This window comes from Gambusia affinis, linkage group LG11 (genome assembly GCF_019740435.1).
Source record: "Gambusia affinis linkage group LG11, SWU_Gaff_1.0, whole genome shotgun sequence".
NCBI classification, from domain to species: Eukaryota; Metazoa; Chordata; class Actinopteri; order Cyprinodontiformes; family Poeciliidae; genus Gambusia; species Gambusia affinis.
The window spans coordinates 27,690,437-27,715,484 of NC_057878.1; the positions used below are offsets into that span (position 1 = coordinate 27,690,437).

General features: G+C 37.6%; 1 protein-coding gene across 3 annotated transcripts in view; it reads left to right on the forward strand.

Annotated features, from left to right (window-relative positions):
- tmeff2a (transmembrane protein with EGF-like and two follistatin-like domains 2a) overlaps positions 1 to 25,048 on the forward strand; it is a 113,296-nt gene that overhangs the window by 9,730 nt on the left and 78,518 nt on the right. The window contains exons 1-2 of one of the 3 annotated variants that reach the window (XM_044131868.1): positions 7,261 to 7,321; positions 8,380 to 8,489. In XM_044131868.1, the coding sequence (XP_043987803.1) occupies positions 7,276 to 7,321; positions 8,380 to 8,489 (156 nt within the window). In that variant the 5' untranslated portion in view covers positions 7,261 to 7,275. Of the gene's footprint in view, positions 1 to 7,260; positions 7,322 to 7,461; positions 7,528 to 8,379; positions 8,490 to 25,048 lie in introns of those variants that run through there. The other 2 variants (XM_044131869.1, XM_044131867.1) reach the window with 2 other exon arrangements.

Sequence of the window (25,048 nt, forward strand, 5' to 3'; positions counted from 1 at the left end):
GTTGTTGTTGCTGCTGTTGTTGTTGTTGTTGTTGCTGTTGTTGTTGTTGTTGTTGTTGCTGTTGTTGTTGTTGTTGTTGTTGTTGTTGTTGTTGTTGCTGCTGTTGTTGTTGTTGTTGTTGTTGCTGTTGTTGTTGTTGCTGTTGTTGTTGTTGTTGTTGTTGTGGTTCCACAGGTTTTCTTGTCTTGACAGTCAGTTTATTATCATTCTGTTTATCTAATATAATATATTTGTTGATTCTTTAGTGCACTAAATTGAACAGGCTTATGAATACATAAGATAGTTTTGATTATAAATTTCTGATCATTACTGAGAAGGTAAGTAATTCACTACTTAGTCTGTGAGTAAAATATTACATACAGACTAAGAAATATATTGATAAGTAATATATTCAGCAATATTTGTTGCTAAAGAGAAAAACATCAAGTAGTGTCATATTTCTATGAGAATAAAGTCGTGATATTTAGTTAATATTTAGAGACTAAAGCAAAAGTTCAAGAATAAAACATTTTAAAATGAAGTCATAATAATGTGAACAATAAAAATCATAATATGTAAAGTATAAAGTCATAATCTTATGAAAATAGTTTAGTTTATAATCATTTTGTTTATGTAATATAACATATTTGTTGTTTTTTTATATTGAACAGGCATATAAATACCATAATATAACTTTAATTACAAACTTCTGATGATGGTTGAGTTTTAAAGTGATGGATTTAATGAAAGTGTGAAAAGCTTCAGGATTGAAACGTTTTCAGATCCTGGAGAGTTTGAAGGAAAACTGTTTTACCTGCAGCAACATTTTAGACATCTGTGGCTACGTTCTGATGCATAAATTATTTCTGCAGAGTGGAATATGAATGAACAACAGCATTTTGTTTGTGAGAAAGTTATAAACCGTCAGTTGCACTCTGTCAGTTTCTCCATAGGATTTCATTATAAACCTGGGAAAAATCTAATTTAAACTTAAATCGAGATTTTAGAAAAACCCTAAGAGATTTCAAAACGCTGAATCGTTTGAGGATAGTTTAACGTGTTGTGATTTGTTTAAAAGTGAAATGGAGTTTCTTAGTAGAAGAAAGCAGAAGTAACAAACTGTCAAAGAGCAGAAAGTTTTTGCTAAATTTGGTGAAATTTCAGTGAATTTCAATGGGTCTGAAATTCTGAAATCTCAAACAGAAAAACTGATTATCTTGTTCCTGGTTAAGTCTGCAGATGTGTTCTTTTGTCCTGCTGATTATTTGTTTTACTGAAATGAAACCTGAAAACTCAGCAGGTTGTAGTTTTTGTAGTTTTTGTAGTTTTTGTTTCCAGCAGCTGAAGGGAATCTGATTTTTGCTGGGATTTTTCCGCGGCGTGGCCGTCAGCGTGCCAGCTGCCTGACCGCCAGCCTCTCTGGCATCTTTTTACTTATTTTTTCTATTCGCGGCTCTCAGCCTGCCTCATGTGGCCCTCTCAGGCTGAGGGCCTCGTTCGGCGCGTTGAGGCCTCTCATGTCGGCGCTCTTGGCTCCATGATGGCATATCGGAGCAGAGAAGTGACTCTGCCAAGCAGCAGGTTGGTTTGCAGCAGCCTGAGGAGGCGGCGCCGTGCCAGAGAGGGCTTTTACGAGAGGAAAGGTGTATCGATTGGTGCGCTTCGTTTACAGAGGGTGATGTGCATGAGAGTCCATCATCATGAGACATGCAGAGAGAGAGAGGAGGCTTTATTAAACATCTGGCTGCTGAGTCTACAGCAGAGAACCAGACTGAGCAGAAAGATACAAAATAAATAAAATTACAAGAACAGAGTCAGATGAGAAGAAAAGAGTAATGATATTTGAATAAAGTTGCAATAATACGAGAATAAAGTTGAAAAGATGTTAGATTAAAACAAGAAAGTGTTGCAAGAGTGAAGTAATATTTAAAGAATAAAGTTAGATTTTGAGTAAAAAGTTCTAATAGTGCAGAAAATAATATTGTACTGGAATAAAGTTATAATACTACCAGAATAATGTAAAGTTATAAGTCTTCATAACTTTTGCTTTTGCTTTTGTTAACGTTCAAGTTACATTTCAAAATAAGAGCATCACCGCTTATTTTGATTCTAACAGGAGCTAATACCGCTAGCTGTTTAAGTAGTGATTTATTATAAGTAGAGAAAGTCAAATATAGATAAATAAAATCCATTTCAGTAACTGAAATAATGTAAAACTGATAAAGGTAGTTAAACAAACTATTAATAAAGTAATAAATAATTTAGAATGATTGCATCCTTAACTTTTATGTTCCTGTTTATTTTATTAAAGCGATCCCTCCAGAGGATTTCTGAAGACATTTCATCTGAAATAAAAGCTGCGTTTTGTGCGGAAACCGTAATGTTTTTTGAAAATCCAACGTCTTCACGCCGTTAAAGTGAATTTCCTGGAGGCGGCACCACATGAGCAGAAACTAAGACAGGAACAAAACTCCCTCTGTTTGTCTGGAAACTTTAAAAATGATCACCATTGATGTGCAGACGCAGCTCGGAGTTGTAATTTGCGCCGCGGCTTCTCGACTTCAAGCGGCTCCTGAATGATGCGTTATGAAAAGTGGAGCTTCATTTATGGTCTGATCAACGCTGAGAGTCTGGAAGCTGCTGCAGGTCACAGCTGGCTGCTCCTGGATGAGGTCAAACAAACACCCAAGGTTTTCCTGCTTCCTGTTCAGAAGAGATAATATACATACAGAGCCACAAATAATTCAGCTTTTTAAACAAGAACATAAAAAAAAAAAAAGTTTTAAAAGAAACACACAGAAGATAACAGCAAAAACAATAATACAGCATAAGTTGATGAATAAAATAAAACATCACAACAGAAAAGTTTCTGGCCTCCATTAAAAGCCGACGGTTTGTAAAGTCATTTCCTGATTATCTGAAGTTCATCCAGTTTTTCATCCAGTCTGAATTTTGACTCCATCGAATGACAGGAATCTGTTATTTGTGAGTTTAGATTTAATAAACTCTTAGAGCTCTGTGGTTGTTTGTGGATCTTTATTTAACTGCTTTACGGCAGGACAACCAGTGAATTTAGCAATTCACAAGTTGTCCTTAATTTTAAGGCCTTAATTTTAGATGCACAAAGTTCTGAATTTTCATGGATGCACAGAGACTCAGTGGGAGTTTACTAAGTTTTGAGATTCAAGACACAAAAGCAAAGATTTTGATAAAACTGAGCCAGAAAAAAAGTTTCTTCATCCTGTTTGTCTCACCATGTTTTAAATGGGCAGTATTATGTGTTTCCAGACATAAAAACATTTATGTTATCTTCAGTTGTTATATAAATGCTGTATATGTCAAAATAAATTCGACTTTGTAATTTAATGCCTTCAAATTGGGCCTCTGTCTCTTTAAGAAGCATCTGCTCTTTCTGAAGCTCTGCCTACAGGAAGTCATCCAACATGGCTCCTTTATTAACCCTTTAACAACATTTATATCAGCTTTTCACTGAGAAGTAGCTCCTGCAATGAGCTCTATTGGCTGCTGGCTAGTCTGAAGGAACTGAAAAGGGGAGGAGCTAGGTCCACCCAGACGTTTTGCACAGCTGAATGGTTGCCATGGAGATTAAAAGATTTCCCAAACATACATGAAAGAATCAAGGCAAATCAAGGGAATAACATTATAACATAATATAAAGCTACAAAAAGTTGATTTGACATGATGCTGCTCCTTTAAATCTAATTTTGACTGGACTATAGAATAAATCCGACACACTTTGGATTTATTATCCCTGACAAAAAAAAACGGACACTTTGTTAGCATCACTAACATCAGGATCTGAGCTGATTTTCTCTCTGATGTGACATCTGCCACTGAAACATAATCCTGACTAATGAGAGAAGAGTTAACGTCCTGTCAACGCCGTCCTCTGTCTCTGGGAGACACGAGACTCAGCAAACAAAAACGCCGAACAGCGTCAAAGCTGGAGGAGCGGCAGAGAGAAAACAGAAAAGTCGGAGCGGTTTTAATTCCCCCGTTAAGCTGCAGCTGAAAAGCAGTTCCTGACGTGTTCAGTCACATTTAATCTGAAATATATCAGAGATATTCTGCTGTCTGACATCTGAATGCAGATTATTTTATAAAGGTTGAGTTATATCATGTTCTCTGTCACTGCTGGTTATACAACAAGTAGGGCGATTTTTGTTTATTTTTACATTAAAGCAAAATGGCTGGAGGCTTTTTCTGAAATAATACAAAAATAATGACCTAATAATAGAAATTAGTGGGACAAAAGGTTTCAGTGATTGTAATTTGAGGATGCAACGCATTACGATGCTTCGTTAACTGAAGAATAATAATCACATCCTGAGGTCAGCCAGGATTCACAGCTTTATTTCTGTTTCTCCTGCAGTCGTTTAGTTTCTCCTCCTAACCGACTTACATCTGCAGAACGGAAATATCCGTGACGAAGCTGCTAGAAGAACCAAAACAACGTCAGCCAGCCGATTGTTTTCTGTTTTCTGTCAGCGAATGTTGTTCTGACCAGAACTGTTTCATCAGTTTCCCTTCCACCAATAAACCTGTTTATAATCAAAGAAATAAAAACAAACTTTAACAACCATGATTAATTTACCTTGTAGTGATTGTGTACATATGGAAGTTTCACCAATTCAAATTTAATATGAATAAAATTTAAGATGTAAATCACGACAGAAACTTACAAGAAATGCCTGTTTGTAAATAAACTGTGATATTTCTGGGCTGTTTTTATGGCATCCCACAACCTGGGTTCTGTTAGGAATCAGGCTAACTTCACATCCTTTTGAGTGCAGAACTTTTATTGTGGTTTGTCAGCTACTGCCACTAGATGGCGCTTTTTCACAAAAACATACTGAAAGAAGATAGTTTAGGAAATATCTAAATATACAAAAGGTAATCAGACACAATAATAAACAATGTTACAAGATGACAGTTTGTCTCTTAAACATGGCATATAGCTAGCTAGCTAGCTAGCAAGTATTAGCAGCTTTTTGCCTCAACGAGTCAAAGATCTCAGTGAGTAAAAATATCTGCATGTCGTTCAGGTTTTTTTCTCGAGGGACTTTTTCATGTAAATATACAAGATTAAATAACAAACATGAGTTATTTAAACCCAACGTACATTTTCTTTAATAAATTTAAGACATTTTAAGTTTTTTTAAGAGTGGATGGCCACCATGCTATTCATTAGCGTATATGCTACATGTAACAGTAATATGGTGCAAACTCTGGTTGGTTTTGGTGGATTTCTTCAGATGGCAGAAGTGGAGAGTCTCATATCATAATATGGTGACAGAAACAAAAGTAGCACTACTGCTGTTTTTAAGCAAGTAAAAGCAAAAAGTAGCCATCCAAGAAATTACTCAATTAAGAGTAAAAAATTATTTGGTAAAAGGTTTACTCAAGTACTGAGTATCTGATCAAATTATCAATAATTCAATATTCAAAAATTACATCATCAGATGGACCAAAATTTAAAGTTAAGTTGATTTTTGTTATTTTAAGGAACAAAATGACAATAATTCATACCAGTAACAAAAAATAACAAAATCAGGCAAAAGGAAATAAATATTTCCAAATCAGTTTCTTTAAATAAAAATCTTATGAAACTTTTACAAAAACTGCAGGTGTGTGTCTGAGTCTGGTGAATTCTGGTTAAAACATGTTTGTTTTTCATTCAATGGGTAGCAAATCCTGACATTTTACTCAAGTAAGAGTAGAAATACTTTGAAATAAAATTACCCAAGTAAAAGTAAAAGAGTAGAAATACTCCTAAAGTTACCTTTTATGACTCCAGGTACTGAAGTAAATCTGTAGCTGGTTGTGTGTTTGTGGACGTCCAGTCTTGGTATCGAGGTTTAGCTGGTGGCTCTAAATTGCCTGTAAATCTGTCCTGTTGTCTTTCTCTCTGCATCGTGATGGAGCAGCAACCTCTCTCCAGCTTCAGCCTCAACAACTCGAAACATCAAGTCTGCATCAGCTGGATGATGCTTTAAAAATAACCTCTGCTCTCCTATTTTAAATCAGAAATGAAGGACATGCCTCTGCCCCCAACAAAGACGTTTCCATCTCCTGTCAGCTGGAATCTGTCTGAATGTAAACCATTTTGCTTTCTAAATGGCTTCATGTACATAGGGGCGGCTTCTTGTAAGCAATCATTCCAGGTAGACAAATCGCCCTGAGCTGAGTGTCTCCTCCTTGTATGACTGTGATTTGATTCAGAATGTCATTTGAGATTCATAACACGGCCTGAATTGGATCATGTCCCAGCACCGTGCCCTGAGTGTCCGCCAGCATTCAAACAAGCAACTTAAAGAAACGCAAGAAAATAATGCAGTAGTAGCTCTCCAAAAGCAACCGAAAAACATCCTTAAGGTTGCTATTTTAGTGCCACAATTAAATACAATGAGGTGAAATAGAAAAGTAGTATTTGTAATGATGTAAATGTTTCAATAATTTATGAAATACATAAGTAAATAAATGCTTAAATGACTAGTTCAAATTAAATGTACTATAGTTATGTATATAAGCATGTATAATTATTTCAGTATTATATTATTACAAATATTTCAGCATATATTTAAATATTTCAGAATATTATGTTTAGGTAAGATGGTGTGTTAGGGCCGTATTACAAAAATGAATTAAAACACAAGAATAAAGTAATAAAATTAAGAAAATAGTTCTAATATTCTGAGAATAAAGTAATAAAATTGGGAATAAAGTCATAATTTACGAGAATAAAGTCGTATGAGAGTTGAAACAATGTGATAGTATTGTCATATTATGCAAATATAGTTTTATGGCTCTACTCCCATAATATTTCGACTTTATTTTCATAATTTTTATACATTTTTTAGAATGGCCATAATACTCAGTGATATGTTGACCACCGCACCAGGGCTGCAACGATTCTTTTGAATGATTCGAGTACGTCGATTATTAAAATTCCTCGAGTGCTCCATTAAATTATGTTTTATAATTTAGCGCACTGTGTTCCAGCCGGGTGATTATTTTTGTGGCACCACGCTCTCACTTCCGGCTATGAGTGACGAATGCTAAGTGCTGCTAGCATAACATGTCCAGTTTTAAATTCGATCCGGTGCAACCGGATGGATTTCATTGATTGATAATAATATCCGGGTTTTAATCTTTTATCGGTGTATCAATAAACATTTTTAAAATAACTGGCGCGATTGACGGAACACAGTAGCCTCCCTCCTCCCGGTGTTCTGACTACTTGTGCTACCCATCAATCCGTCCTACTTCGTGGTAATGCGCATGCGCACAGCGGTGTTCGGAGCGAAAGGTGTAGAGCGCCGTAGGTGTATTTATACAGGTGGAATCGTTAAACGGAACGGCTACTGTAGCCGATGGTTAGCTTAAGTTTGACTTTATAAACGAACTAGAAAATAAATTTTATTCCATGCCGGTCTCAACAAATACGCGGCGGAGCGGAGTGCGGCGGTTCATGTTTTTCTGTCCCGTTGCTAACATGGACACAAAAGCTACAAATGACTGGGCGAAGTGAGAGTTAATCTGTTTAATTGACTGAAGATAAATACATAAACTAGAAACTAGCGATTAGACATTTTTATAAGTGTCTTTGTGAGCCTGCTGCTTTTTACTATTAAACTGAATATAACTCAGGTTCTTTTGAAGAATCAATCAAAAACCTTTTTAGCTCCTATTGTAAGTTAATTTTCTAAACTACAGAAATTGTTAGGGATAAACAAATGTAAAAAATTGGGCTGATGTTGATCTCCAATATTAATACTGCTGTTAATTCAGTATGTACCGATATTTTACTTTAACACATTTTTAAAAATTTTGTTTCCTGATTAATTGTCAGAATAATTGATAGATTACTAAAATAATCGTTTACAGCTACCCTATACATCTTTTCATCAGTTGGTTAACTCTGTTATAGAGAAGTAGATTGAGCTGCAGTAAAACTAAAGATTAACCACTTGATTATTGGTTAGTCAGACAAGAACCAGAAGACCAGAGCGGTCTGGATGGTTGATAAAACAACACCAGATATTAAATATATTTTAGTTGGTCAGAGATTTATAAACTGACAGAAGTATATTAAAGTTTATTCTCTGACCTGTGAAAACACTGTTGCAATAATCAATGTGATAAAGATAAAAGCATGGAGGAGTTTCTCTAAATGTTGCTCAGACGTTAGTCCTGTTAATATTCTTCAGGTGATAGAAGGCCGACTTTCTAACTATCTTTATGTGGCTCTGAACGTTCAGCTCTGATCTCTAGTCTCTGGCTGTAATAACTGAATCTGTGCTGACTACATGGTTCCTCTTTGGGTCCAAAGATAATAACTTCAGGTTTTATGTCTGTTTTTGACTTCCTGTGCTTCAGGTTTTGATGACCGGGACACGGACCTGTTCTTGTGCGACACCAATACCTGCAAGTTTGACGGGGAGTGCCTAAGAATTGGGAATATGGTGACGTGCATTTGTGACTTTAAGGTAAGAAGATAATGTGGTTCCAGATTGTAAAGAAGTTCTTACATCTGCTGGTTGGAGAATTAGTGACTGTTGTTCATTATCTGTGTTGTGTATCATTGTCTGTAGCATAATGTTGTGGAAAGAGGCATCAGATTTCAGCATAAAGGACTTGAAATGTTTCATTTTGTTTCCAGACTGGTTGATTGTAGTGATGCAATATGTGAAATATGCATAAGGTTTTGTTCGGCATGCGGGTAAAGGTCGATTTATGTTTGGCTCTTTTGCTTTGTTTTTATTACTGGAATCAGAGTTTAGTTTGAGTTTGAGACGTTTAGGGTGAGACACATGCTTCATGTTTACCTCCAGAAGAGAGAAACCGTCAGTACAGACGGAAACACGTTGGTCCTGGAGCAGCTGAACTACAGGTGATTGACAGCTTGACGTTAATCCAGCAGCTGTCAAAGATGGCTGACCTAGCGCTACATTGCGGTCATGGCTCTTCCTCACCTCCACAGCAGAAAAATACCAATGAAATTCACCTGGAATGAATTTTCTCAACATTTTGCACCTTTTTCTTGCTAAAAGGACGAGTTATTAGCATCTGTTTTTAATTGGTTGGCTTCAGCGGTGGGCACATTTCAGCTAATAGTGAGGCTAATTTTCAGCTTAGCGCTTTAGCTAAATGTTGATTTTTGAATTTGATTTTTCCAGATAAATTCTAAGCGCTAATTTACTTTGTAAACATTCAGTTGAATCTTTGTTGACGTTTTGGTTTTTGTTCGACTTTCTCCCCTTTCTCCATTTGATCTTCCTCATCTTCATTTCCTCTCATTCTGATTTCAAAGTGCTTAGATTCAAATTGAAGGGCTGAATGTTTATTTTTGCACAAAAATTACTATTCCAGGTTGGCAGAGCTAACTAGCACTGTAGCACCAACCATATGATATCTACCCAGAATGCATTCCAGCATTCCTTAAAAACATATATTTTTGAGACCATTTTCAATTAATATATTGATTATAATAATTCAAGTTAACCCTCATACAGATGAATAAACTTCAATTTGGTACAGACAGTTTCACACTGGAACTGGAAGATATTTAATATCTAAAATAAAACACAAAAATACACAACTAGAGACTGTAAATAAAATGGATTATGAAGTAAATAAAATAATCAGAATGAAAATTATTAATTTATCATGCTATTAATTAATTGTTTATTGCATCAAACTTAGTTCATTGTGAGTTTTCTTCTAGTCTGTTGTACTTGTTTGATAATAAACAAAATTTTTATGAAATCTATAAATTCTTAAAGATCCAAAACATCAAAAAAGCTAAATTAAAACCATTAAACTTTTTTTTGTTAATCAGTTGTTTTCTGTTTTGTTATTTGTGATCTGGGGACCGACCAAAATCATTTCAAGGTCCGCAAACGGCCCTTGAACCACACTTTGGACACCGGTTCTTTAACTTATTGAATGTTTCTGAGTTAGTGGGACCAGTGTGCTCCTGTCACCGTGTTAAAGTTATGGCTGGTCATTTCCATGAAATACAAAGTTGGATAATTAGTTAGATTGAAGTCAGACATTTTCGTTTCATAGTAAGAGTTCGGTTATTTGTCCCTGCGGACTCTTCTTCTGGAGCGGTTTACAGGCGTAGCGCGCCTCCACATCCATCGCCGCTATCGGGACGCCATCAGTCGGCACGCTGACACTCGATTGGCTGGCTTTTATCTCCATTTTCTGCTTCCCTGAGAGCAACGCTAACAGATAGATGACATTACAGCTTCATTCGTCTGCTGATGCTGCTGGTTCCTCCCAGCAGATTACCTGAAAGTTTCTGTCCTGACATGGTGTGAGTCAGAGGTCAACTCGGATGTGTGTGTTCTGGGTTTGTTTGCGTGGCGGTTTCTGATTTATTTCGTCAGGCGGAGGAAACGTGACCTTCGTGACACCATCAATCACTCTCAATCAGCGTCAGATAAACGTGATTTTCCTCCTGTTGGCAGTTTGTTCAGGCCAATCAGGGGAGACGTGGGATAAATCCTCATCCCGGGTGGATTTCCTCTGCTACAGGGATGTTCAAAGTGTGGTTCTGGGGCCATTTGCGGCCTCTGGATGATTTTGTTTGGCCCCGTTGTTCACAATACATACAATTTTCATATATTCATTAATTTACATACAAGACAAACTTTTTTCTTTGATTAGTATGGTTGTCCCAAAATAGTTTTAAAAAATATTTAGTTGTCATTTAAAACAGCAGTTGTGCAAAACCTCACTTATATTTTGGATCAACGACAATTTACCAAAATTTGACTACTTTGCTTTACACACAGTTATATATTTATAAAACTATATTTGGCGCAATCAAGATAAATTTCATTAAAGGGTCAGATTTGGGCGGATTTCTTATAGGGTTGGGTTGTTTTATTTTTTTTAAAGGTTGGTTGGTCGTCTTTGGGGAGTTTGGTTGGTCGTCTTTGGGGAGTTTGGTTGGGTTTGGGGTTGTGGGGGGATTTCAGCTGGTCTTTTTACAGTTGACTTGTTTTTGTTTTTTTGTTTTTTTACAGTTGTTCTGGTTTTTTGTTGTTTTTGGGCTGGAAACTATCAGTCCGATCTGGCAACTTGTGCCTCTCTCTTTCCCTCATGCTCAAAATGCAAGCAGGGCGCCCTGTGAAGAGGAAGTGAGTTTGATGTGGTTGAATCAATGGACACTATTCATTGCCAAGAAGCATTAGAGTCGCCACAAACTGACTGGAAGGAACCGAGTCTTTCTCTCACCGCTCCGATCCGACGTACTTCAACGGCACATTTCTCTAAAAGCGATTCATTGTTTTATTTTCACCGTTTCCCTGGATGCCTGCGGTAATCACGTAGCATTTCCTCCTAATTCCTCTCATAACATCTGTTGGGAAAGCTTTAGTTTCCTGGTTTGGTTATGTTAATGCCAGGTCACATTGCCGATTCCCAAAGGGCTCGTCTACTCTAAAAATATGTGCGCTCACGGAGCTGCGCAGCACTTGAGCTGAAACAGAATAAAGAGCACATTTTACTGCTCTGTCTGATGCTCTGTAATGTAATGTTTGAGCTGTGACTCATAAAAAATTCTTTGAACAACCCACTAACCACATTAAGTACTCCACTCGATTTATTATGCATCAAATGACATTGAAGAATATAATTTATGCAGCAGACATTGTTTTAGAAATATTGCTTTGAAATTTTATTTTTTGCACTCCCATTTTCCACAGAAATATAAAAGGCTATGTTTGTTATTTACATTATATAGAAAAAAGGGAGTAGAAACTCAGAAATTTTCTGGAAAAAAGCAAGGACAAATTGTCGACTTCTGAAACATGCTGAAACTCTGCTGGGGTTGCTAGGTAACAGGCAGAACTCTGCTGGGGTTGCTAGGTAACAGGCAGAACTCTGCTGGGGTTGCTAGGTAACGGGCAGAACTCTGCTGGGGTTGCTAGGTAACAGGGAGTTCCTGCTGATTTATGATGTTACATTCTGAAAGTTTTTAAAACAGCTAATTTTCCAGACACCAAAAATATTAACTTATTGCCAAAAACAGCTGGATGTTCTTCTAAGAACTTGGGCTGTTTGAAGAAGCTGCAGAAACCCAAATAGAAGTACAAACATGTGCAAAATGTGAATTTTCCATCATATGCCCCTGTCAACCATATTATAAAAATTTCCAAAACTCCTAAAAGGTTTTTCTATAAACGTTAAGTTGAAAAATTTTGACTTTTTTCGAGCAAATTCTTTGACTTTTGGAGCTTGGAAATTTTCTTGTTTTTTTCTTGGAAATTACTGAAATTAATCAAAATATTTCTATAATTTTTTTTTTTTTTTATCTACAATGGCCATAGTATAATTGGGGCCAAAGTTGCAACATTTGTTACATTTCCAGTTGCCGTGGTTCTTTTTCTCTTGAAGTTGTATATACAGCTCTCTCAAATCCTCCAAACCCTTTGAGAAACCTGTTTCCCTCCTCACCTGTGGGGGCGCTGCACCAAGAACCACCAAAGGAAATGGCCCAAAAACCTCTGAAGAAGAAACCAAGTGCAACAAAGTGAAAGCAAAGTTGGAGTGGGTCAGATTTTAACAATCAGAATTGTTGATAGCAAAAGACCACAAGCCATTTCTAATGCTAGCTCTAGGCTAAAGCTAGCATGTTTGTTTTGGTTGTATTTTCACAGAATGCCCTGCATTGTAGTCCACTTCCTGCTTTTGGAACGGTCTCTGGTCTGCTTGGCATTTACATATGAATTCGAACCACACCAGAGTTCACTTCAACCGAACCCAGATCGAGGTTTTTAGGCCGACCAGAGTTTGATTTTCGGTCTGATTAACATTCAGACCAAATGTTCGTTTGTTTAGAACCGGACTTTCTAGGCAAATGGACTGGAGTTGGATTAAAGTAGAATAAACTTAATGAGATCTATAAGTTATAACTTAGAAAACCAGTAGCATTTGTAGTTTTACAGCTAATTTCACAGTAACCACTAATGATGATTCTCACTAATTTTTGTGTTAAAACACAAAGTGAAGCTGTTTATAAATAAATATTGAACAGCTCTACATGTATGATTGATTTAATAAATTATAAACCATCATAAGTTTAAATAATTTGTTCTTGTAGCATTTTGTTATGTCTTATCAGGTACTTTTGATTAGTTTCTCGTGCAAATATCTCAACACACTTAACATAAGTACCACAAGCCAAGTGTTTTATTTCTGGAAAACTAAACATGTTTGGAATAAAGTCACAACCAGTTTGACCTGCTAAAGTCTTTCATGATGGCAGCACATTCAGAAAGGTTCCTGCTGCTTGTTTTAATGCAGCCTGACCTCAAATCTCTCCCACCTAATGTTACACTGGAATGCTAACTGTTGATGCTAACCGTGTGACGTTGGTGGGAGGGTGGAAGGGCAGCGCAACCTTCAAACCAGAGCCGAGAGAAGGTTTTGTTTCTCTTTCCCAGATCACAGGAGGTAACAGCTCTCCGGCTCGGATCCCAGCAGCAACATAAAGTAGCTCTGCCCTCCGATTCTCCCAGGATCGGCTGGTAAAGATAGCAGACCTCGTTCCATATATTTGCATCCCATCAAGCACCGTGTGAGCGGACTGGAGATTTTTACAAAAACATGATTGATCTGAAAATGTGGGTCAGTAAACAGTTCACATTTATAAAAACCTATGTTTAATAAATTAATTGTTCTTAATCTGGTCTGCCTGTTTAAGTATAGTTTAACAGGAACATATTATGGGAAATAAAAATTTTTGTACTTTTGTTTGGATCTCTGCTTCTACAAACAGCCCATGCATAAAAAAACAAAAACATCCAGAGTTTTTGGCAGTTAGTTCATGTTTTTTGGTGTCTGGAAAATGAGCCGTTTTAAAAACCTCCAAACTGTAATGTCAAATCAGTGGGAACTCCCCGTTACCTAGCAACTCCAGCAGAGTTCTGCCTGTTACCTAGCAACCAAAGCTGAGTTCCAGCACATTTGGTCAGCTGGTTTTACTGCAGTTCAATGGTAAAAGACAAATGTTTTATTGTTGACTTACCATCCAGAAGCCACTTGCTACGTTCTCGTTGGTTGTTCAGGAGGCTCTACTAATGCTTTTCAAAGATGTACGGTTGTATAATGGCGCATCTGTTTGCAGACATTTTCACATGGCGATTTTGAGCTACCCTGGAACAAAGTGCAAGAGTCACTTAAACTTGCTTCCCAGTTCAGGTAGTTTGAGGGAGAAACACGTTTAAAAATTGTAGCTGCCTTCCCATTCAGCAATGAAGTTCATAAATTTAAGTTACGAAAATGAATAGAAGCCACATCAGTAGATTAAGTCTGTAGAACTTTAAATCTGTATGTAGTTTCAACTGAATTATTAGAAATCCTGACAATTTCTGTCAATCTACGTTTTTGTAATGAATGTCTTTTTATGAAGTGGAACACAGGAAGAGAAACCATTGTTACAATGGCAACAGGAATCCAAACAAATAAACAAACAAACAAATAAACAAACGTCATCCCACCTTCTGCCCGTCCATCCATCATTGAATATAATCCTTCAGTTATTGGCACTTTCTGTGTTTTTATTCCTCCATCCACTGGCATCAGAGGAATTTTAATTATTTAGATTTTTCTAAATGCTTTAAATTCAAAACATGGTAAAGCGTTGATTAGCTTCTGTAAATGTTGCTGGGATCTGAAACTAGAACATGGAGTTTTATCCCCATGTTGTTCTGCTTCTCATTGAAGTTGCCATCTTGCTGCTTCTAACAGCAGCAGAAATATTACAGTTTAATATCTCTGGAGCAGAATGAATCCCGATTAGCCCAGACGAGGTCCACTGCTGTAAAAATAAAGTGTGTGTATATTTTATCTGTTTGGGTGATTTGGGTCAGTTCATTTGTCAGGTAGCTGTCGCCGGCTCTCTGCGGCGCTGCAGTCACCTCTCCTCGTCTGAGAGAGATAAATATACTAATTAAAAGCAGTGGAATGAGCGAGGAGAGGTTCGGGTCTGAAGGACGGGAGCGCTGAACGAGAACTTGGTGTTTCACACACAGACACTTAGTCTGAGCAGAAAGCGCTCCTGTGTGCTGTTAACCACCAAGTAGCTTCACAAATTAGCCGCAGTTAGCACAGATAAGTTGGCGTGAGCTCTGAAATGCCTTTAAGGGAACCAGCTTGGCAAAATCCACCTTTTGCACCTCTTTGTTCTTCCACAATCCACATGCTTAAAAAGAAACACCCAGATGTTTTTGGCAAATAGTTCATGTTTTCCGGTGTTTGGAAAATGAGCCTCTCGATTGTTGTGTCACGTTCCACCATTACCTAGCAACCCAGCACGTCTGGTCGGCTGGTTTCACCGCTGTACAATGGCTGCTGGAAAAGACAAGTGTTTTGTCGTTGACTTATCATCCAGAAACCACTTGCTGCATTCTGGTTGGTTGTGCAGGAGGCTCAACGTCTGCACAGCCAGAGGTGGTTGCTTCTGTCTGCATTTTATTGTGTGATTGTAAAAGTTGAGTTTGGGGGCGTGGCCAGCAGCAGCTTATTTTGATTTAAAGAGACAAAATACCTAAAACAGGTAAAATCTCATTATCTGAGAATAATTTTGTCCAGAAGGTGTAATGAACATGTTTTGTATAAACCATAGATCTATTCTAACCCTAAGCCTTACCTTTAATTATGTGTCTGGGTTTAAAAATGAAAGCCTGTTAGTTTGAGGCATATAAATACAGATTTAATGCAGAAACCAGGAAAGGAGATGCTGGACTGGAGGAGGAATTGTGTCAGGCACCTCCGCTGAAAAAACGTAGCATCCGTGTCAGTTCCTCTGTGGCTCTGGCTGGCCTGTCACACACCATTACAGAGCAGAGCGTCTCCAGCGACTCGCCAAGGCAGACTCCACCAGGACTGGCAGGCTGGGCCCTAATCAAGAGGAGACTGCCAACGATTAAAGAGCAGCAGCAGCAGCCAACCACCTCCGAGTCTCCCTCCATCTCCCTCCATCTCCCTGCTGTCACGCTGCCGCGCCGCTCTCCCCGCCTATCTCTTTGTGTTTTTCTTCCTTGGAAGTGCTTGACCAGAGTCTGTAAACATGGCCGGGTATCATGGGAGAATAGTTTGTCACTTGCACAGACAGCAGTTGACACATTTCCGTCCAGGAGGCCTGTGGACAGACAGCGGTGTCAGGCACAGAGCGGATTTATGGCTGTTGTTCCTCCGTGTTTCCTCTTCTGACCTCAGTCTGGTTCTGATGCTGCTCAGGTCTGCGACTCACTGAATCCATTTCTTGCCCACGTTTGGTTGCTCCAAACTAATTAGGCTGTCCATAAAGATGTTATGTTCAACTGTATATACAACTTCAAAGCAGAGAAAATCACATTTATCAGGCTTTGGGTTTAAAAACGGTAATAATTCAAGTTCTTCCTATTGGATTCAGTATGGCGACGTTTTTCTGTTTTATGGCAGTTTGAACAGCACAATTCAGATCTGTTCATCTGGGGGGGAAATCAGATCTGATATATGTGGAACTAAATCAGCCACTGAAATGAACCAGTGTAAAAGAAGAAGTTTGTCCAGCCAACCAGCGATGAATTTGCACTTACCCATGATAGACACAAAAAAGCTACCATCCTAGCTAGCAAGGGAATATTAGCAGCTAGTTAGCGGTAGCCTCAACTGCCTTCAATCACAAAACTCAGTGAAGATGCCTGTGCACGACTCAAACTTGTGCCAAAAAATCTATGTAGAATATACGAGATTACATAGTTCAGCCACGACAAAATGAACAATTAACAGTTAACGTATGTAAGACCAACTTATAGTTTTGTCAATGAATTTAAGAGATTTTATGGATGCATTTAAGCTAACACCTCCTGTGTAGATGTTAGCTTCTGCTGCGGCGGAAGCTAACATTTGTTGTTTGAGCTATTAAAATAAACCTTTTTTAAATGTGGATGTTAGTTAATCGTGGTTAGCTGTCGTATCTTTAACTCCAGGAATTCGCTGTATTTAGATAACCTGTGTTATTGCTGGAAGTCAGTGATCCATTTCAAACCTTAGACAGTTGACTGTATTGTATTATAATTAATCTGGACTGGATTAAACTAAATCTGACTTCTTTAGTGTAATTTGAGTTGATCTGGATGTGAATCGAAACTTCTTGGGCTGTAAAGTGCAGTGAGATCAGATTTATTGGGAATTGGTGACGCATAACCAAACCGAATTGAATCAAATTAATAAACTGAACTGAACTGAAAGGTAATTTTAAGCTGTAACCTAAAATTTGTGCAGCAGGCTGAATATAATCTATCTTCATTTATAAACAGCACACTGTTGCTGAAAAGCCAAGAAAAACAAACAAACAAAAAAACTGAATTTATATCAGCCATTATTCAGTCTTTATCTCAGTGACAGACTAAAATAATTAATAACTCTGACTTGGTGCTTCCTTCCTTATACATTATTCAACAAGTGACCAAACAAATGGGGAAAAGGCAATTATTCTGCAGAGATTGAAAGCTTTACAGGACATTAATAATAGCCATGTTGGTTCACAGGACAAAATGCTTCAGTTTCACAAAAATACTTAAAATAAAAAACTTTATCCTCCATTTCTTCACTAAACACAGAAACTTGTTTGCATCTTCCTCTTGGTCTACGGAGATTTTCTGTCTGCGTCAACATAGACGTTGACAGATGATGTCTACATTTGACCCTGATTCTTTAACAAGGAGGAATTATTAAAAAAACAAAACAAAGAGATGGCATCAATAATCACACAGTTGTTGCTGGAGAGCTGGATTTATGCACTTTCTGTCCAAAACGGTTCAGTTGGAAATGTTTGGAGTTTTTGAATGTAAAAGATCTGATGAAAATACATAATGTAGTAAATTGCTTCAGCTAATGTGCAAATAGCAGAGCTAATTTTTAATTTTGTTTGCTAACTTTGTAAACCTTTAGCGTACTTAGCTTCTCCTGTTTTAATCTTTTCCAGATAAATTCTGAGTTGCTCATTTATTTGGCTGTTTCTTAAGCTTTCAGTTGAATAAATTTCAACATTTGTGTTGAATCCTTGGTTTTGACAATTTTTCAGTTATTTAGACATTGATATTCATGCTCTTATTTTGAAGTGGAGTAAGAGTGTTTACCTTTTCCCTCCATTAAATGCATTTAAATCAAGACACACACAAACAAAATGAAACATGGACAGTAGAGAACTAGATATAAGTGCAAAATGTAAGATTAAAAGCATTATAGAACATGTAATTATGAAGCAAAGGGAAATATAATTTGAATTGAAGTTTGCACTTTAGCATTAGTTTCTGCTAACTACAACAATAGTGCTGCATTAACTGAGCTCAGTAAAATGGTGTTTTAAAGCTCCATAATATGCTAAACTATGACAATTATATGTATTAATCGTTTAGCAAAGGTTCACTATTATGCAGCAAACTGTGGAAAGAAAAATATTCTTGTGTTTTTGAAGGTTTTATGAGAGTGAAGCTGAAAATACAAACGCAGCAGTTCCAGTATGAAATCTGAAATGAAATACTGAGTCAGTAGAGCTACGTTTGTTTTTTATTTATATAAAACAGCAGGAGTGTGTTCCTGCTCCTAGTCCAGTCAGTTAAAACCCAGTGTGACACTCCCATCCCATCACATGCAGGAACCTCAGACTTGAGCGTCTGTCTGGTGTCAGCGAGCCTCCGGTGCCGTCTGCAGCCGCCGTCGGCACTCACACGTCTCTGTCACAGTTGATGAAGCTGCGGCTTTGATGAATGTGAGAAGCAAAGGTTTCGCTGCTGTTGGGTTCGGGTTTGGGTTTGAGCGAGGACAAGGGAAGGGAACGGCGGAGTCAGCGAAGGTCCGAGCAGGCGCAGTGGAGCGTGCTGGGCGCCGCCGCCTGCATCCTGGGAGGCCAGCCCTAGTTTGGAGATGTTTATTATTGATAGAGGTGGATGATAGCCTTGGGATGGATTGCATAATCGAGGGCCGCCTCTAATGGTTACAGGAAATGGATCAGGCTATCAGTCAGGCCTCTGTAGAGGAAGGATGCGCCTGTGTTTGTATGTCGCTCTCCTCCTGCGAGCATGCAGGAGTGTGTGCAGCTCGGTTACTGCGGCGTGGAGATGTGAGAAATGTGTTTCATGCACTTTAAATTAGTAAAAAATACCAAAATGAAAGTATGTTCTAAACATTAATGGGATGTAAACAAGGTGATTTAATCTAAAGTTGATTGATCTCATTTGTCGTTTGTCGAGTGTTTATATTTCCGCATAAAGTGAATTTTATGTACCAACCGGACTTTGTTAGGATCTTTTCTGTTTTCTGTTCTGGTTTGGGCGCCATCTTTGTTTCTATAGGCCTTCTTGCGGCATGACGTCATGTGCGCAAGATCTCTCCTGGATCTCTACTGGAGGGTAACAAGCTGCTGGCTGATGATGACTCTGTTTAGTTATCGATGTAATGCACTAAATCTTAGATGTACGCCTCATATTTAAAAGAAAGGGAACGCAGTGCTTTGCTACTAATTATCAACACTACAACAACTAGATAACGAGGGGAGGAAAAAGTTTTAATTGAGAAAAAAATGGCGAGAGAGAGGGAAACATTTCAGTTATGCTAGCTTGACTTTGACAACCTTCACATGCAGATGAGCTGTGGAATTCAGTGTGTTCCCGAATTCCTTGATGGTGGCGTTAAAAATAAAAAGACGGCCTAAAACACCAACTCTGACAGATCATCAGAAGAGCAGATGTTTAAATTAGCTGATCAACCACCGCTGTGTTAGCTTAGCTAATAGCAGCGGTAGCTAATCTACCACAGCAATCACCTAATAATAATTGCAAATATAAACACCAAACCTGAAATCATAAAACTGTGACAAACTGAATGTTCTGTTCTTGTGGGAAATGTTTGTTTTTTTGGTACTGAATATCGTGGCACTGTTCTCCGTTGCTATAGCAACGAGTCTGAGTGTAGCGCAGCCAAGACAGAGCAGGAAAAGTGGTTTTGAGTTGTTCTTTAACGGATTTTCTGCATCATTTTCCCCTTTCTGTAGCGCAGTCTCTAAATTAACAACACCAACAGGTTTCATTCAGCTAATTGATGTGGATGGAATCGTCTTCTTACCCTCTGGTGTTCTGCGCATGCGTGAAATATCCAAATACATCAACTGGCTCCATTTTAACAATGACCAGTGGCGCCATCTCCTGGATGGAGGCCAAACTACAGCGCACAAAAAATGATCTAAGTGGACATTATAATTAATCAATTAATCAAATTTTAATCTAATAAACCCTTGACGGGGAATTAATTGAAGTTGATGAATTGTTTCCATTCCTAAATAAAAACATTTCCATCTGATGAAACTCTTAAACAAGAAGCCAATCATCACTCTGCTAGTACAGGAATTAATTTTCTTCTACGTTTAGTGAGAATTTGATCAGAAATTCAAACGATTGATGATTGAACAGGAAGAGAATAAAGAATCGTCCCTCCTAACCGATGCAGCATGTCAGAGTCTCCTACGCTGCCGTCAGAACCAGATCCAATCAGGTACCAACACCTGTGTGGGTGGACAGTGAAATGCATCGAATATTTGGAGGAGATCCTGATAATAACTGATAAACAGCCCAGCAAATGCTCTGCTTGGTGAAACACGATGGGAGACGGAGGATTTGGAAGGAAACATGGCTGACAAATGCGGATCTTTGAGTCGAATATGTTCAGTGTTAGTTCATCGTCATCCAGCCGTGTGCTGGTGTGTTCATGTCCAGTGTTCCGGTGGATCTGGAGGAAAATCAACAGAGGTTTTCTGAGTGTGTGTTAAATGTCAGACCACTATCAGACCACTAATTATTTCTGCTCAGGCCAGCCAGCGTGTTTAATTAATTCTGTGAGCTGACAAAACGTATAATTCTGGGAGAGATATTAGTCTCAGCAAGGAAGCAGTTGTTATGATTGAAACTTCATTACTCAGTTGAAATAAAACTAGAAAAATTACCATATATCATGTAATTTTTCTATATAAATGAGGGATTTTACCAGCAGCCCCAGTAGAAATCCAGTCACCGTTTATATAAAGTGCTTTTAAAGGGAATTGTCAGCGACTGCAGCTTTTTTCACTGAGGTAATACTGACATTCCTCTAAATAGTTGATAATTACGGGCTTAGCCCCACAAAGGAGGAGGGTAAAGCATTATTAACCCGGAGAGGCTCGGCGCAGAAAGCTGCTGCTCATGCTGACTGAGCACTATTGTTGTTGGTAACTATTGATTCTTTATGAATGCCATTATACTTCAATTTTCTTTTAGCTGCTCTATTGCTTTTTTTAAATCGTGTTGTCACCAATGCCTTACAGCGTCTACTTTTGTTCGTCTACATGTAGCTGCACAATTCACAGCTTCGGCTCAGCATTTTCAAAAAATTTAAAATAAAAAGCTGTAAGTCCAGACTTTCTGTGTTAACAGGGAAACAGCTGCAGTAGCATTAGATCAACCAGTGCAACTCCCAACTGTTTTTACTGCTATTTAAAGTAAATCTATTTTTAAAATCTGATTTCTGTGCTTCCATTTGAGTTTCTCCTGCTTTAAAAACAGAATAGTGGTTAAAGTTAATATTTTTGATGTTTGGAAAACGATTTGTTTCGAAAACCTTCAGAATGTAAATTCACAAATCAGCAGGAACTGCTCGTCACCTAGTGACCCCAGTGAATCCTAACCCGTTACCTAGCAACCTCAGAGGAGCTCTGCCCCGTTGCCTGGCAACGCAAGTGGAACTCCAGCGTGTTTGGTCACTACCTAAAAATGTAATGAACATAATTTGTTTCGCCTGTAGATCCGACCTAATCTCAACAGCTCAGCTTTAAGGATAAAAAAATCCACTGGGTTCAGTTGATTTGAACAAAGGTTGTTTTTGTGACGGCCATCTTCCTGATTCATGGCCGCTCTGTTTGGAAACTACATCTTCATCCTTCACCAACCTTTATATTTACATGTATGCACCTTTGACATGTTTGAACCCGGTGATCTTGTATTGTTAATTATTTAGATTCATTGTTATCAGTATAAAATCCAATTAAAATCCTCTAAAACTGTCCATGTTGTTGGGACTGTACTATGTTCTCCAATGTGTTTCAATAATAGAATCAGTAACTGTCAATAAATGTGAAAAGATGATTAGATGCAGATAAACTGTGCAGTTTAATGATACGAATTGAACTTTTTAAGTGACTTCTGTCCTTATAAAAATGATGAATGGGTAGTTTTACAAGAGTGCTGGTGTAATCACAGTTATCTGAAATAGCTCTTCAGGTTCATTTTAATCTGTACCTCCATGTCAGATTGACACATCTTCATCACAACAGCAGATTATGACGGTTAGATGGAATCGCTGCTCCGTCTCTCCTTTGATATCTTCGGCTTTCTCAGGGCGGTGTAATGAATTGTTGTAGCACCTCAACTCCCAGCGAAGATCAGTGGACTTCATCCTCTTGAAACAGTTTTCTGCTTCTGCAGAAAATGTCAAAGTTGTCATTGAAATTCATTCTATATGCCACACATGCTGATGAAGGGGGAGCAGCGTAGTGAAGCGTTTCATACTCCTTTTTATGTTGGGCTGGTGCCTGAGATGCCTGCACAAAAAGGTTCCCAGGAGTGTCCTTTAGCGGAAAAAAATCCCTTTCAGCAGTTCTGAACCACTGACTCTGTGTTTAGGAGGATAGTGAAACGGCCCACACACTCAGACGCTCTCTGGAGAAGTGTCGACTTGGTGCGGTGCTCACTATGTTTGTAGACGGTTTGCTCCTTTATTGTTGAGTTAGACGGAGCTGGGAATATGTTGTTGTGTTGTTATTGTGTAATAAAATGAATTAAAACCAGCAGCTTGAGCGCAGATGATAAATTGGATCAGATTTCCTTTGTTTTCAGAGATCAGCTTATTATTGATACTAAGTAAAAACAGGGGAAATATCGCCAATACCGATACGATACCATATGGCTGGGCGATACGGACTCACAGTTTTATCACAATATTTTCTGGCACTATTCCAATAATAATAAAAGTGAGAATAATAACTATTTATAACTCCTCAATCGTAGCCCCACTAACACAAATACAGCACTTGAAAAACTGAAATTTTAATTTATTTAGGACAACACTCACATGAAGAGTGAGATTTATGTCACACAATAACTGCATTTAATCATATTTTAAACTAATTGATATTTATTGACAATATTATTGAACAGACGGTGAAGAAAATGGTTAAAAAAACGCAACAATCCAGACAATAAGGACAATTTGGGGGATATTTTAAAAATCATTAATTGTTAACAATAAATCAAAGTTAATATAATTTAAAAGATTTATCACAATAATTGATAAACAATACAATACAATAGATACACCCCCATAATATTAAAACATCTTATAATTAATGCTAGATCAAACCTCAGATGTTTTGGTGTTTTTCTGACTTTTCCTTTTAATTGTTTTGCTTAAACCAAGAACTGAATTTTATTTATTAGTGTCTACAAAATATCTGAATGTAAAAACAGAAATAAAATAAAATCAGTGTTTTTCCTATATAAACAAAGATTAAAAACTCTCTGTTAGAGCAAAGAAAAACAAAATATTTTTTTGAGTACAGAGTTGAGAAACTTCAACAAAAATGAAATTTCACAATGAAAAATGAAACTAAAGTATCAGTTTTAGTTTGGATCTGATACTGATACCGATTTGGTGCCGATAGTATCTTGATATCGATGTTCTGATTGACTACAGATGTGAACCAGGTGAAGCTGAACCTGCAGCTTGAGGAGTTTTTGGTGGAAAATATTTACAGACAAAGAAGATTTTTATCTTAAGTGCAAAATGTTTATATTTTTCTACAATTTTAACTTAATTACAGCTTTGAACATGTTTTTCTGTCAGCAAAAAATCATTTTTAGAGTCTGTATACTCCAGATAATGATTAATGGATTACAAAGTTAGTGATAATTATTTTAATAATACATTAATCATGATTGATTCGATTCGTTTCAGGCCTAAAGTATTTCTGCAGCTAACAGTTTCCTCCTCTCTTTCTGTCCGTTTCCTGTCTGTTTGCATCAGCCACTCTAACCCTGTTTTATGTGTTTTTGTCGAATTCACGGTCGATCCTCCCAAATCTCTCAAAAACCTGCTGTTATTTGTTATTGTTACAGTACGACTTGGACCTACAGCAGAAACACGAAGCATCTGCTTACATGAAAGGAGTTCATGACAATTTATGACTAACAGGCTCTGCAGCGGCTGTCCCATTTCCCAGGAGCATTTTTCACGCCGCGCCGCTTCTACTTCCTGAAGTAAGATAGTGGTGACCTGATCCTGTGGGGGCGTACGCCCGGCTTTAACACAAAATTCATATTTATTATTAGCATGGTGCAGAAACAAGTCCAGGTTGCAACAGGAAAGGCTTCAGTGGTGCCAACCTGAGCTACCAGGATCCTCTGTCGGCTCCTGCAGAGAGGAAATGAGTCAGCTGTTTTACTCACCTGTGTTGGAGAACAAGGAAGCAGTTCGTCTTAGGCCAACCTGATTTTAAGACCAGAGCGCCAGCAGCAGCTACAACGTGATGGGTAACATTGTTTTTACAAAACCAATATTTAAAGTTCATTTGTCTCCATACTTTCTATTAAAGTACTTTAGTAGAAAGTACTTTAGTACTTACTTCACTACTACAACAGTGAAGTAGGGGAATTGTAGATAGAAAAAAATAAAAGAGTAAATTTCCTCCAGAATATTCAGAATTGTCCTAGAAAAAAACAAAGAAATTTTTGGGTTTGAAAAATTTAAAATTAGTTAGAAAAAAACTCACATTTTAAAATTAATCTCAGAAAATTTCTACAAAAAATCAAGACATTTCTGAGTTTATATTGTTTATTGTTTTTTTAATTTGCAAGCCCAGGAAATGTCCAAAAGTCAAAAATGTTTGACCTTAGAAGCTCACGTTTTTTTGTTTGTTTTTTTTTTTAGAAGATTTCTGAAATTAATCTCTAAATTTCTGAGA